Source organism: Boeremia exigua (assembly GCF_020726555.1).
Source record: "Boeremia exigua strain MPI-SDFR-AT-0100 chromosome Unknown C7974scaffold_4, whole genome shotgun sequence".
NCBI lineage: Eukaryota > Fungi > Ascomycota > Dothideomycetes > Pleosporales > Didymellaceae > Boeremia > Boeremia exigua.
The window spans coordinates 2,793,125-2,805,822 of NW_025763521.1; the positions used below are offsets into that span (position 1 = coordinate 2,793,125).

Sequence of the window (12,698 nt, forward strand, 5' to 3'; positions counted from 1 at the left end):
ATAGCAGCGTCTGGTGACGAATGATCATCAGCTGGGTTGGCAATGATTGAGAGAGGTGGAGAGATCAAACAATGCAGTCAGGAGGCGACGTGACATGTTTGCTCTGCTTAGTCACGGCGTTCGAGCAGGGCAGGAGCGTTGGAGAGGAAGGTACCGCGATAGGTCCGCCCCGGCCTGGTAAACTCAATTGCATGTCTTGATGAAGCTGGAGGCGGTGTAACTAGGACTGAAACCGGCAAGATTTAAGAATGCAGCTGTGATTGTGGATATCTCAGATCAACCAAATATCATGTACTTGAAGTTAAGAGCAGCGACACGCCATCCAACTCCAATCGCAACCTAAGGCCCTGGGCGCCTTGCGTCGCACCCAATGCTGCAAACGCCTTCAGAGTCTTGTCCAGATTCCGTTTCTAATGCAAAATGTGTCATGACAGTCATATCGTGTGTCCATAGGGCACCAGCTATTTGCCTCCATCTTGAAGCCTTCCTCTAGTAGTCAAGAACCTGCCCCACAATGCTCTGTTCTCTTGCGGCGGTTGGTGTAACGATAAGTTCTGATACCCAAACTACTTGTACCCTTGCTGCCGTTGCTGTTTTCGCTGCTCTAGGGGACGCTGCTCCGTCTGGCGCTGGTGCTGGGTCATGACCCACTTCATCTTGTCTCTTGTCTCTTCCAACGATTGCACCAATCGGTCTGCCTCGCGCTCCTTTGCGGGCAGCGCCGCCTTGAGCTTGTGTGCCTCTTGGACCAGATGATCCATCTCCATCCTGTGCTCCTTCCTGTATTCCTCCATCAGATTTGTCAAGGCGCCTTCGCTGCGTGCGTTTCGCGACAGCTCGTGGTGGAGTTGGTCGCTGACGACTGCTTGCCGCTTAATCTTGTCGCGGTCTTCGAGTCGTTGCTTTCGCAGCTCGTTCATGCTTTCGCTGATGTGCTTGATCTTCTTCTCGTAGCCTTCGGTCATGCGCTTGAAGCCGTCTCGCGCCGTCTCTAGCTGAGTGTCTGCCATGTGCTTCGACTCGTACGCAGTTGCAAGCTGGCGCTGTGTTTCTGATCGTGTGTCGCCTAGCATCTTGAGTGCCTCTTCTGCCCTTTGCTCAGCTGACTTCCTTCTGTGGATTTCGGCGTCGAGCTGGGCTTTCATCTCTTCCAGCTTTCTGTCTTTGCGCTCGATCGCTCGTGCGTTGGTCTCTGTGAGCAGCTGCAGGTGCTGCAGCTCGGCTCGAGAGTCCTCGGCCTTCGTTTTGGCAGCCGAGATGCGTGTGGCTTCGTCCTCGCGTGCGAGCTTCTCTGCTCGCAGCTCTCGTCGTAGGCGATCATTCTCGGAGGTGATCTTATCGATGTATTGAGAAGTCTTGGAGTTGCCCGGCGTGCTTTGCGGGTTGCTATGGGGATTGGGACGAGCCCACTGCGAGCCTGGCGAGACGGGGGAGATTGGTGCAGCCATGTTGGGATTCTCGACGGCGAGCGGTCCAGAGTGGTTTCGTTGTGATGTGTAGGACATGGAGGCGGCAGGCGTGCGGCGGGCGTCGTCTTTGTTTGTACCGGCGGACCCGTTCATGTCACGCCCTCGTGTGTACTGCGCGACAATCTGAAAACTGAGCTCAGGGATTCGCGGTGCTGGTACTCAGACACACATGTTAGCATCGAAGCCGTTCGCCGTAGGAGCGCTGCGGAGATTGGAGCGCGCAGAAATGCCAAATGTGCTGTGGATAAGGCTGTTTATGCACCGCTAGATTGATGGGTGATGCAAGCCGTGTGTTTGGGAAGGAAAGCCGCTTACTTACCAATCTGGCCTAGTGGCACAGGGGGTCGTCCCTGCCTCTTGACAGCGGGCAAGCTGAACAGGCGCCACTTAGCCTCGCGATCGCTTTCCGCTGACATCTGTAGGTTGGTGAGAGTCCACGTCTTGACAGACATTGTGGACGAAGAGGAGACGCAGCCAGAACGTTGTGAGCCATTGAAACTCGTGCGAGGACGAGAGCAATGCGTTGCTGAGACAGCAGCTCCTCGGGGAACATCCCTCTCCAACGAAAAGCAAATTTCTTCAGATACTGCCACCACGTCGTACCTTGCTTGCGACCGACGTAGTGGCGCGACTGAACGTTGTTCTATTGCATGTTAATTTTTGTGTCAAAAGGAGATTGCTGTTGTCGCTGTGCTGCCCATCTTCGGTGATGAGCTGTACAACCTGCACGGCTCCACCGTCGCCTTGAAACGCTCAAATGCTTGCTGCACCCTCATCCCTTCATACCTTCTAACTTCTTACCTCCATACCTGGCATCGTCAACGCCCTCTCTACTTGATGGAGATCGTGCATCGCTCCCACCAATCAACGCTGCACAGCCTGCGAAAGCGGGGCGCCACCCCAGCAACCAGTGCAGAGTATCGAGTGACGTGTGCTCCTGGCAATCCTCAGTGCTTGCGCGTACAGCACCATCTCACGCTCTCTCGTCAATAAGCCATACTGACGATCGGGAGAGTGATTCAGCGGGTTTCGAGTAGCCCAGGCGCCTAGGCAAGCCTTGAAACAGCCATAAGTTTCGAGCGCAGAGGCGCCACGAACGGTCCCAGGGTTTGTCGCTGGAGGCAGGTGAAACGAGGACTGGGAGATCATGCGCGCGCCTGGATAGGGGATGAGTCGTGTGTCGAACGGTCGTTCGCAGATGACATATTCTAGGGTTGTGGCTAAAGGGCGGGCTGCTTAGTGATGTCGAGGTTGTTGGGACCGGGGCGTGACGACATCGTTCTGGACAATGAAAGTGCAGTTGTGGTGCTACATACGGGTGACTACTCAAGGTCCTATCTCCAGCGTGAAGGACGGTAGGGATTCGAGGATTTCTGCCTTGTTTTTCTGGTCTAAACGGTGTTGTATGCACACTGCTGACCACCATGGTTTCGATAGTGGCAAAAGTCGACGTGTGATCAGCTCCGCCCTTTTGAAGTGCCTACCAGTATGCGCCTTTTTGCGGGGAATGCGAGTATGAGCCAGAGAGATTATAAATCTCAGAACCTCATGGCCTTACCTCCGCTTCCTGCCGCGATATCTTGCGCTGTACACACAGGAGTGTAATGTGGCATTAGTATAAAGTAGAGCTGTCTGACCTCGACGATCGACATCACCATTGTACGCTCTGAGTAAACTACCAATCACACCTCCAAATACTCTGCTGCCTTCCATAATCTGACGACAACCATCAACGTAAGGTCCGTTGTCGGTCCGCCATCCACCAGCTTGTTCATATTACTATCACGACTCGCATATATATATCCTCAAACTGCACCCAGCTAAGGCCTCACCCCCTCAACTCAAGCCGTCAACACAGAGCCCAACATTATGTCCGGCCAATACACCCTCTCCCACCCCTTCCTCGCACGCGCCCCTCTCTCGGAGCCCCGTCCTCTACCAGCAACTGCGAGCGAGACAACACTGCGTCGCGACTCCACCGATACACTTGACACCATCGCCTGGGAGAAACAGCAGTTGCAACCGCAGCCCGGTCGTTCAGGTTTGCGCGCAGCGTTGTCGCGAGCAGCGAAGAAGCTCTCTGGGGGCGATGTGAAGAGTGCAGGTGAAATAGACGGTAAAACGAGACCCGGACCGGTTGACGTGTATGTTGTCGGGAACTATGTTGCTTGTGTTCCGCGTAATGACTGTCGTTAATAGCAGAGAGGACGGTGGAGGGACGGGACTTGGGAAGGGTGACGGCGTGAGGAGGCTGGAGCTTACAGGTGCTGAGAGGGAAAGGGTGGAAGTAGCGAGGAACACGTGCTCCATGCCACGGGGAGACTGGTTAGATGGAGGGGTGGCAGCTGATGCTCGACTAATGCGGAGGACGAGGTGAACGAAATGGAAATTTTAGATGGTCACTTCTGAAACAAATGAAACGGATATCATTCCTCGGTATATACAAGCCATGCCTTTTGATTCTCACATTTATTCTGTGTACGGCGAATTCCTCAGCTGGCTCTTGGTGAAGGGTTGCTCGCTCTTGATCTCGTCGTTGGCCAGCGCCTCAAGCTTGCGCTCGTTATCTTCGTACGCGAGCTTCTGGTACTTCTCAATCACAGAGGTCATTGGGACTTGGCTACCAGCGGGAACGTTGTAGGGCGAGCCGGCGTTCATAATCCTGTGTGCGGTCAGCTGTAATCCTATCGCTGGGTCTGTTTGCTGGAACGCTGGGCGCCTCCTTAGTCGGCACGTACTCGGGAAACCTCATATCAACGTATTCCTGGGGCTTGGCGTTGTTGAACAGGACGCGGTCCTCGCCCGCCTGCTCGACCATGCGCACGTGGAGATCGTTCCTCTTGGTGCGCTGCTCTTCGAGTTCGGTGTACTTGTCCACAAGGCGGGTAAGGAAAGGTCGGTCCTGGTCAGAGTTCTTCGACACGAGGTAGAGGCCCATGCCAGCAGGGATCCAGATGGTGGCCCAGAAGAAGCCACGCTGCCCAATTAAGTCAGCATTCACTCTGTTGTTCTCATCCAGCATTGCGCGGGGCTCCGAATCGCATTTTGAACTGGCAATGGGTGGGTAGACATACGCCCAGAGACTCGTTTACGGGGGCAGCATGGCCGTGGGCGTGCTCATCGTGAGCGTAGCGGCGCGTCTGGCGCGAGAGGGTGGTTCGGCTCGTCCGCGCAGCGGCTACTGCTGTCCTGCGAAGCGACTGCATTGTGTGTGGGGTTGCTATCGGTGGATGTGACGGAGCTGGTGATGATGAGCTTCGAGGGTGGAACTTGCCGAGCGGACGCTAAGACCCAATCGGGATTAGCCGTCTTCTGTAAACGCCCTCATCATCTGTGGCTGCCTTATAATTCCATCGTTTACGTGTATATATAGGCTACTGGTCGCCTTTGCTATGTCGCCAGAGTCAGATTATGACCGGCTTCGAGGATCTAGATGACGATGTGTTGTATGTGATCCTGGACTTTGTAAGCGCGTCTCTCATCGATTTGATTGGCTACTGACAGCAAGCAGTTGTACTTGGAGCGATTCGACATTCTTCAGAGCTTGCGACTCACCTCATCACGCTTGAAAGACTTCGTCGATGCCTTGGCTAATCGGACTGTATCACTTGTCGATGATGAAATCCACGAACGAATCACCTATCGCTTAGTCGAACGGTTGACCGACCCATCTGATAAGATACGTTACCACGTACGGGCTTTAAATGTTGTCGACTTCAAGGGCGATGAAGATAGCTATTGCCTCAATACCGCCTTGATTGCAGACTGTCTGCGCCACTTTCAGAGGCTCGATATATTCAACTGGAAATGCGATGCACCGTTACCCTTGAAACTTCTGGACAATGTGCAGCATCGCTTCCCCCGAGCACAGTTTTGTGCCAGTGTAAAATCGATCGACCAGACGCTACTTTCCATACCTCAACTCCATCGACTGGAAGTTTCAGTACCGTACGGAGAGATTTCTGGCGACCAAAGCATCTCTCTGTTCCGAGCCCTCAAGCAAGCACTGCTCCATCTTCCCAGTCTTCGCTACCTTTGTCTCGACACTCATCAGGATGCCACTGTTGGTCGTCTCGAAGGGGCTGCTCTGGATCGTTTGCAACTTCCATTGGGGCTTGGTGACCAACTGCCATCTTTGGTGTCACTCCATCTACGCAGTAACTACTACGTTTTTGACGTTGATCATTGCAAAGTCTTGCTTGCGAGTGTAGACTGCAATACTCTTCGCAGCCTTACAATCGGCGCTCCCAACCCGACCGCCTTCTTTGAAGTGTTCATAGGGAACTTGCCTCGGCTGAGCTACCTGGATATTCCATTCGTACCCGCCAGAGATAACCCGATAGACTTCCGTCTCCAGGCATGGACGAATTTTATTGCAAGGCTCGACAATCTCAAGGAGCTTGTCCTTCGTCTACAGGACTTTGATGTGCGGTCAGGTTTTGCCAAGATGTTGGGGGAAATACATGGACCTTCACTCTCTCAGCTAAGCTTGCAAGCAAGACAAGTGGATGGCCTAGGTCCTCATTATATCGGCAACATCCGCAAATTTCTATGGAAGTTCGTGAAATTGCGATCTCTGAGCATGGCGTTCCCCGACATCCGAAGCTATCACCGATGTCCTGAGTGCGAAGGCCACCAGTGGGGCGTAAGTGAACACCAACCCGCACAAACAGAGATCTTGCTAATTCGACCAGGAACCAAACCACTTCTCATTTGTTCCTCCGCTTCCCTCCCTGCGCGACGTCAACTTATCCATCCGAGCACCACCAAGTGAGCGCGCTCTGTACACGTACATCAACAAGCACGCTCACTGCGCCATCTGCCACCTGTGGGTCACTTTTGTGGAGCGATCTGAGTCGCAGCTCGAAACACTCAGCATACGCTTCTGGCGATGGGAAATGACCGGCCGTCAGACGTGTCTCAAAGAGGTGATCTACGATACTACGCGACTACGCGGGCGGCTTACTGTCAGGGTCCGGCACAATCGAGAGATTCCTGTTGTGGTGTACAAAGAGGTCTGGGAAGAAGTTCAGGACCGCAAGATGTTGGTGGCTTTTGAGGTCTGAGACAAGCATAGTTGATTGCAATTTTGGGTGGAGGTACTTTTAGGGACACAACGATTTCTTCGTTTAACGATATGCTGTAGGCTAAAAAACTCAAGATGAAAACGTGTCAACTTTATCTAAGCTGATGCACTGACCTGTGCAGTGGCAGTCAAGTTCGAGATTGTTGGCTGTGCTTTGGTCTCTTCATCCTTGCGAAGCTTCTCTTGCAAGGTTTTGAAGTTGCGTGCCATTGCGTTTCTTGTGAACTCTTCACCGGTGACCAAAGGATACTTCTTCAATGGGCCTTGGATCTTCGTGTCTCGAGACGGCTGATTGAAGAAGGCTATGCTGTAGCGCTCACCGTAGAAGTCGCCAGGCTCGCATGGCGCTTTCACGCGATGGAATGTGGACTTGAAGCGATCGTCTGACCACGACATGAGCAGATCGCCTACGTTGCAGACTTCCAACTTGTTAGCATTTGTCAATTTTCATGGAACCCATGAGACTCACCAATCGCGTTCTTCTCGGCATCGGGCTCTACCTTCGTCCAGGAATCCCCGTATCCGAATGATGTAGAAAGCTCGCGGCCAGGGCATATCTCAAGGCCAGATTGGCCGGCCTTTTGGAAGAGCATGGTCAACATGCCCCAGTCTGCATGTGCTCCGGCTCGGTGGAAGATCTCGCCATTCGCGTTCGGCAGCTGCGGTAACTCACGGTAATGAAGTAACCGGCACACTGTTTGCGAGTCAGGACGCGAGATGTCGTGTGCTTTGACGAAGTAGTCATCCTCGAAGCCTAGACCACGTGCGAAGCAGACCATGAGCTTCTCGCTGACAGATTGCACTTTATGCATGAAACTGAGAGATTCCTGACGGAAGCCTGGAAGTGTCTCATCCGCAAGCCAGCGACCTGGTGTGAATCAGCGAGTGGCCACTAGATACGCAGACTTTGTGATACTTACCATTCATACCCTCCCCAAACTGCATCTGATAGGACTCTTTTTGATCGGCCACACCAGTCGAAGGACGTATTTGCGAGTTTCGCTCCCACCCAGCATTGTGCTGAGGAGAGAACGGAACCTGTGCCTTGACACTCTCGTCTTGTCGGAAAAAGCGAGCAGATTGATCGAAGATTTGATCAACAGCTTCATGAGATATGCCGTGGTCGACAACGCAAAAGAATCCAACGTTCTCTGCAGCATCGACTAGTTCCTTAGTAATTACATCAATGCGGTTGTCGAAATCTCGAAGCGAGATTGTTGGCACAGGGCGGTCAACGTATTTGGTGGGTGCCATTGCAAGAGCGTTGAGTTCGGCTTGGCTGAGCACGTTGCTGAGAAGAGAGAAACGTAAGCTTGATTGACGACTCAAAGCATGCTCTTGCGCTTACCCATTCTTATATTCGGCCATGCTCGGTAGCTACGGACGAGGGCAAAGTAGGGCGTCTAGGAAACGCTCAGACAGCAGGTCCCGGTCTCTGTCGACCCCGCGGCAAGACGGCCGAGTAGGTTAACGAAGGCCGAGTAGAGATCTACCGTACGCTGACACACGTGATAGGTCGGGCGTTATTGGTGGTCCCGATAGCCACGGTAGAGCGGCGGAGGCGGGGCAAGCTTGCTAGTGCATGATAAACAGGGGATGGCCGAGATGTCCGTTGCCTGCCGACATCTCGGCCGTCCGTTTCTCGGCCGCACTCATCTCAGAGTTCAACGGCAACACAGACGCGCTGCCCGTCACGCACTCCTACTGAACTGCGCATCAACTGGTGTCTACACAACGAGAAATAATTCATCAGCCGGTTCTTGTCACGTGAGAACTGACCAGCCACTACCTAATTCTCGTGCTTCAATGGAGGAACCGTCGAGTGTCAAAGGTCAACGTCTTCGCCTGACTTGCACAGAATGTTACCGACGCAAGATCAAATGCGACAAAAATATACCATGTAGCACATGCGTCAAAAGGTTTGTTCTGCCGTGTCTATGTACGCAATTGCTAACCCGGTCCAAGAGGTCACGCAGATCTATGCACTCGTGAAGATGATAATGCGTCTACAACAGGAAACATGGTTGGAGAGAGCGAATCGATAGTGCCTGATGCTGGGCTCGTTCAAAACCTGATCGACCGTGTGAATCAGTTGGAGGCCCAGCTGCTCTCTCAAGCTGAAGGTGCACGGGATGATTGTGCTGTTCTGCAGCAGCCTTCAACACCCATCCCACGGACTCCAGGTCAAGTTGGAACAAGTCCTAGTGGAGACCATACTGGACCAAGTCCACACCCTGACCCTAACAGTCCCGGTCCGGAGCAAGTAGCTACTATTGCGCACAACGACGAGGACGCTGCGACAGTTCTTGAGTTCCTCGCGTGGGGCCGTAGTAAGGATGCCGACTACGGGACGACATCTCGGCAAACCAGTCGCTTCCTGTTGGCACAACAAGACAATGACATCGCTCACAATGCCATAGCTGAGGGAAGTAAGCATGCGACACTCGATTTGCTCGAGACGCTGCTACCATCACAGATCCAGATTCGTGAGCTTGTCAGCTACCACAACACATACATTCTGTGGTATCATGGGTCTTACTCATCATTGACGTTCGATGAAGACTTAAGAGAGTTTTTGGTCAACTTCCATGGGGATGTGCGACACCCTGATGCAGACGCCCAATGGCTGGCGCTCTTGTTCGCGATTCTAACAGGCAGCTTGGCTTGCGCGCCATCCGGCATCCGGCAGTCTTGGGGCTTTCAAGATAGCGAGAGTCTGGTATTAGCCCGTCACTGGTATGAGGCATCTATCTTGTGTCTTAATGCCGGCAATTATCTTGAAAGACACTCCATCAATGCCGTTGAAGCCATCGCCACCTTGACGATAGCCGCACACATACTCGGCAGATCCAATAGTCAATCGATACTCCTATCTTCGGCTGGGCGGATTGCGCAGAGCCTCGGTCTGCACCGACTTAATGCAGATGAGCGATCCTCTAAAGAACAGCTACGGAAGAAAGAGGCTGGTAGACGCGTCTTCAACCAGTTGTGTACACAGGACTGGTTTCAAATCCCCTTCTCCGAGTCGTACTCACTGAATCCGCATTTCATCTCCACTAGGAAGCCCGCAAATTGCAATGACGACGACCTCGAGTCACAACCCGAATCCGTACCAACGCAAGCAAGCTACTGCAACTATCGATACGACATCGCAGCACTAATGCCTCAGCTTCTCGATGCCACATCTAAGTGCAATACGCTGTTCACCAAATATGAACAAGTACTCAAGTACGACGAGAAGATGCGGAGGCTTGCGACCGAATCCATGCCAGCATTCCTGTCTACAAGTGCAGTTATTGCACCAAACTGGCCGGTATGGATTGGCTGGGGTCGACGATCAATAGCTATCTGCGCGGCGCACAAGATCATTATGATTCATCGAAAATTCCTTGGTCTTTCATTCACCAACACGGCGTTTTCCTTCACTCGTCGCACATGTGTAGCTGCAGCAAAGACAATCTTAAAAGAGGCTCTATCTGCAAGTGATCAAAATGGACCTGTCCTATGGATAGAACAGGCTTTTTCGGTGGCAGCCGGAATCGTGCTCAGTCTCGACATCGCCAACAAATCGCCAAAACAAGATGATCTCGATCAGCATGCGGCATTGATGAAAAGCACCATCGGCTACTTGAACAGTTTCAAGGGTAGTACAATGGCGGCCCGTGGTGCACTCCTTCTTCACAATCTACAGGAGGCGATCGAACGAGGAGCTTTCCATGGACTAGGGAAAAGGCAGCGCGATGTCGGAACGACTGAGACATTGCGACCAGCGAAGAATGCGCGTCTATCCAACGTCCCTCGAGGCGAGGCTCACACTCAGCGGACAATGAGGACAATGACGAATACTGCATCAAGGTTTGATGGTGCTTCAGAAGGCATGACATGGGACACGTCGACTTACCCATTTCCGATTGACATCACACTTGGACCCCAAGACCTGTTCGATGATTTGCTATCACTCCAATTCTGACCTGTCATGACGTAACATCTACAAATTCAATTCAGAATCGGTCTCGCAAAATCCAATCTCCGATGCCCGTGACAATTCAACCTCACTGTCCGCCGATGACCGGATGCCTTGCTGCATCTCCATATCCTGCAGCAGCCTTATCTTTAGGCAGAATCGAATTTAGAAATACACCTACAATGGCCGATATCACAAAGGGTGTCTCGACTGCGAGGTTGATTCCCTGTTGAAGACCAACCAGACTTTGATTTGGTCCATCGTATGTGAGAATCGAGGTGAACCATTCCGGTTGGCAGATATCCATGAATCCAATTCCGAGCGCCACGGTCAAGATGAATCGATCTCGCCGGGTCCACGGAATCAATGCCAGCACACGAATACCAGCCACTGCAATTGTCGAGTACAGGAAAACTTGCATGCCTCCTAGGACCGAGGGCGGCATAGAAGCAAACACCGCGCCAAACTTTGCGATAACACCCATTAAGATGAGATATGCGCTTGCTGCCCAGCCTGCGCGTCGGGAAGCACAGCCAGTGAGAACAATGACTCCGTTGTTGCCGACCTGCGAAACCATTGGAGGTCCAGTGGCGAATGCACTGAAAAGACTGCCGAGGCCGTCGCACAATATACCACCCTGTACACGGCTGCTGAATTCAGAACCCTCGATGTCTACGTCTGATAGCTCTGCCGTGACCAGAATGTCTGGGATGCACGATACGGCTTGACAAGCAAACATGATGATCAGGGGCAACACAAGTGTGCCGTCGACGGACAACTTGAAGGTGTGTACCCACAAGAAGGTTCCATTTGGGGCACTAGTAAGCTGTTCGGTTGACCAGTATCCAGTGGCTCCTGAAATGGCGCAACCCACTGCCAGACCGATAATGACCGCAGCAGACCGCATCAGTGGTGCCCCGATAGCTTCCACGACGACGATAGTCGCGAAAACACTGAATCCCAAGCCAATCAGCTTTGGATCTCCCCAAGGAAGCGGCTTAGGGGCTGCGATGCTCGGACACAGCTCATAGAAGCCTTCTCCTCCGTGGCAGTTGGAAGAGCCTCCCCAGTTCTGTAGACCGTTCCCGATCAGGTATACACCAATCAACGTGAGAAGAGATCCGGTGATAAGTTTTGGGAATATCTTATTCAAGGTCTTGGGAGGCACGAAAGCCATGCCGATCTGAATCCAAACACAGCAAAGCATAGTTCCAAGTACCGCCCCCCAGGCTTGCGGACAGGCGCCCTGTGTCCCATCTTCAGCTACAGGACAGGAACCGGATTTGTAACGAAGCGCCGCGTAATTGAAGACGATGGGAAGGATATCGAACGTTGGCCCGACGACACTCAAAAGTCCGGTGCCAATGAAAAAGGGCGTCTTCGTAATGTGTAGCCGAGTAATCTGCAGGGCGGTCGCGATACCAGTGGTTATGAAAGCAGTCGATACCAGGTACTGTGTCATTCCGGGCTCGAAGTTGAACGCGCCCGACGCAATAGCCAGAGGCGGTGAGACTATCGAGCCGATCATACAGAGAGCATGCTGGAGACCGAGTATGAGCGTCAACAGAAGAGGTACACGATCGTTCATGCCATAAAAGGGGGCCTTGTAGTCCTTGTACTTGCGGTTCAGCGGCCAGATGTTGGGCGTTATCAGGTAAAGGTAGTCCTGGGTTTATTAGCATTGGCAAGGAGTGGTATCTCTGTTAGAGCTCACATAGTCTCCCACCCATCCGTCTTTCGTGGTGAGCATATATTTCAGCTCCGCCAGATGTCCTTGCCATTTTGTAGTCACAGTTCCCTCTTCCTGAGTGCTTGTTGGCGAGTAAGTATGTTGATCTTCCGGTGTCTTCGAGTCCATGATCACGGTTCTGGTCCTCAATGATCCACAGACAGGACGAATCCATATTCACTGACGACCAGCATAGGTATATAACTACCTTAGACCATGACCAGCAACCAACGCATTGTCCGACTCCACTTCCCCGTCAATCTGGAGATAGGCGTTCATTGACACCGGGGTACACCGTAGCGACGTCGCTAACGTTAATACGTTGTCCTCTCAAAAGGCCTTTGATGCTACCTTGTTCAGTGTCGGAAGATACGGTCCAGATAACGATAGATACAGGTCCGCAAAATGAGGCCGAAGACTCGGCCGTGCAGGGATTGTATGCCACTAGCC

The 12,698-nt window shown here is 52.6% G+C and overlaps 5 protein-coding genes across 5 annotated transcripts; 2 read left to right on the forward strand and 3 right to left on the reverse strand.

Annotated features, from left to right (window-relative positions):
- Positions 1–566: 566 nt before the first annotated feature.
- On the reverse strand, positions 567–4,675 carry C7974DRAFT_306861 (uncharacterized protein; the record flags this gene model as incomplete). The annotated part of the gene is made up of 5 exons (XM_046138100.1): positions 567–1,627; positions 3,107–3,171; positions 3,952–4,131; positions 4,208–4,446; positions 4,544–4,675. 5 exons carry the CDS (start codon positions 4,673–4,675, stop codon positions 567–569), a joined length of 1,677 nt encoding a protein of 558 aa, XP_045999671.1.
- An 11-nt stretch (positions 4,676–4,686) lies between these two features.
- Positions 4,687–6,765, forward strand: C7974DRAFT_160861 (uncharacterized protein). Its single transcript, XM_046135949.1, has 3 exons — positions 4,687–4,934; positions 4,981–6,114; positions 6,164–6,765. The coding sequence occupies exons 1-3, from the start codon at positions 4,881–4,883 to the stop codon at positions 6,533–6,535; spliced, it is 1,560 nt and encodes a 519-aa protein (XP_045999672.1). The 5' UTR covers positions 4,687–4,880; the 3' UTR covers positions 6,536–6,765.
- On the reverse strand, positions 6,448–8,140 carry C7974DRAFT_161146 (uncharacterized protein). The gene is made up of 4 exons (XM_046135951.1): positions 7,904–8,140; positions 7,476–7,846; positions 7,025–7,423; positions 6,448–6,974 (listed from the first exon to the last, which is right to left on the reverse strand). The coding sequence occupies exons 1-4, from the start codon at positions 7,921–7,923 to the stop codon at positions 6,652–6,654; spliced, it is 1,113 nt and encodes a 370-aa protein (XP_045999673.1). The 5' UTR covers positions 7,924–8,140; the 3' UTR covers positions 6,448–6,651.
- A 52-nt stretch (positions 8,141–8,192) lies between these two features.
- On the forward strand, positions 8,193–10,525 carry C7974DRAFT_356858 (uncharacterized protein; the record flags this gene model as incomplete). The annotated part of the gene is made up of 2 exons (XM_046139608.1): positions 8,193–8,474; positions 8,521–10,525. Exons 1-2 carry the CDS (start codon positions 8,362–8,364, stop codon positions 10,523–10,525), a joined length of 2,118 nt encoding a protein of 705 aa, XP_045999674.1. The 5' UTR covers positions 8,193–8,361.
- A 41-nt stretch (positions 10,526–10,566) lies between these two features.
- C7974DRAFT_161289 (purine permease) lies at positions 10,567–12,610 on the reverse strand. Its single transcript, XM_046135952.1, has 2 exons — positions 12,234–12,610; positions 10,567–12,185 (listed from the first exon to the last, which is right to left on the reverse strand). The coding sequence occupies exons 1-2, from the start codon at positions 12,375–12,377 to the stop codon at positions 10,608–10,610; spliced, it is 1,722 nt and encodes a 573-aa protein (XP_045999675.1). The 5' UTR covers positions 12,378–12,610; the 3' UTR covers positions 10,567–10,607.
- Positions 12,611–12,698: the final 88 nt, after the last annotated feature.

Bases quoted from the DNA above. Each gene is read 5' to 3' on its own strand.
- C7974DRAFT_161146 (XM_046135951.1), bottom strand. From the start codon at position 7,923: ATGGCCGAATATAAGAATGG. The intron at 7,847-7,903 runs GTAAGCGCAAGA...CTCTCTTCTCAG, and splicing joins ATGGCCGAATATAAGAATGG to CAACGTGCTCAGCCAAGCCG. The intron at 6,975-7,024 runs GTGAGTCTCATG...ACAAGTTGGAAG, and splicing joins TGCCGAGAAGAACGCGATTG to TCTGCAACGTAGGCGATCTG.
- C7974DRAFT_161289 (XM_046135952.1), bottom strand. From the start codon at position 12,377: ATGGACTCGAAGACACCGGAAGATCAACATACTTACTCGCCAACAAGC. The intron at 12,186-12,233 runs GTGAGCTCTAAC...TAATAAACCCAG, and splicing joins ACGGATGGGTGGGAGACTAT to GACTACCTTTACCTGATAAC.
- C7974DRAFT_160861 (XM_046135949.1), top strand. From the start codon at position 4,881: ATGACCGGCTTCGAGGATCTAGATGACGATGTGTTGTATGTGATCCTG. The intron at 4,935-4,980 runs GTAAGCGCGTCT...GACAGCAAGCAG, and splicing joins TGTATGTGATCCTGGACTTT to TTGTACTTGGAGCGATTCGA. The intron at 6,115-6,163 runs GTAAGTGAACAC...TAATTCGACCAG, and splicing joins GCGAAGGCCACCAGTGGGGC to GAACCAAACCACTTCTCATT.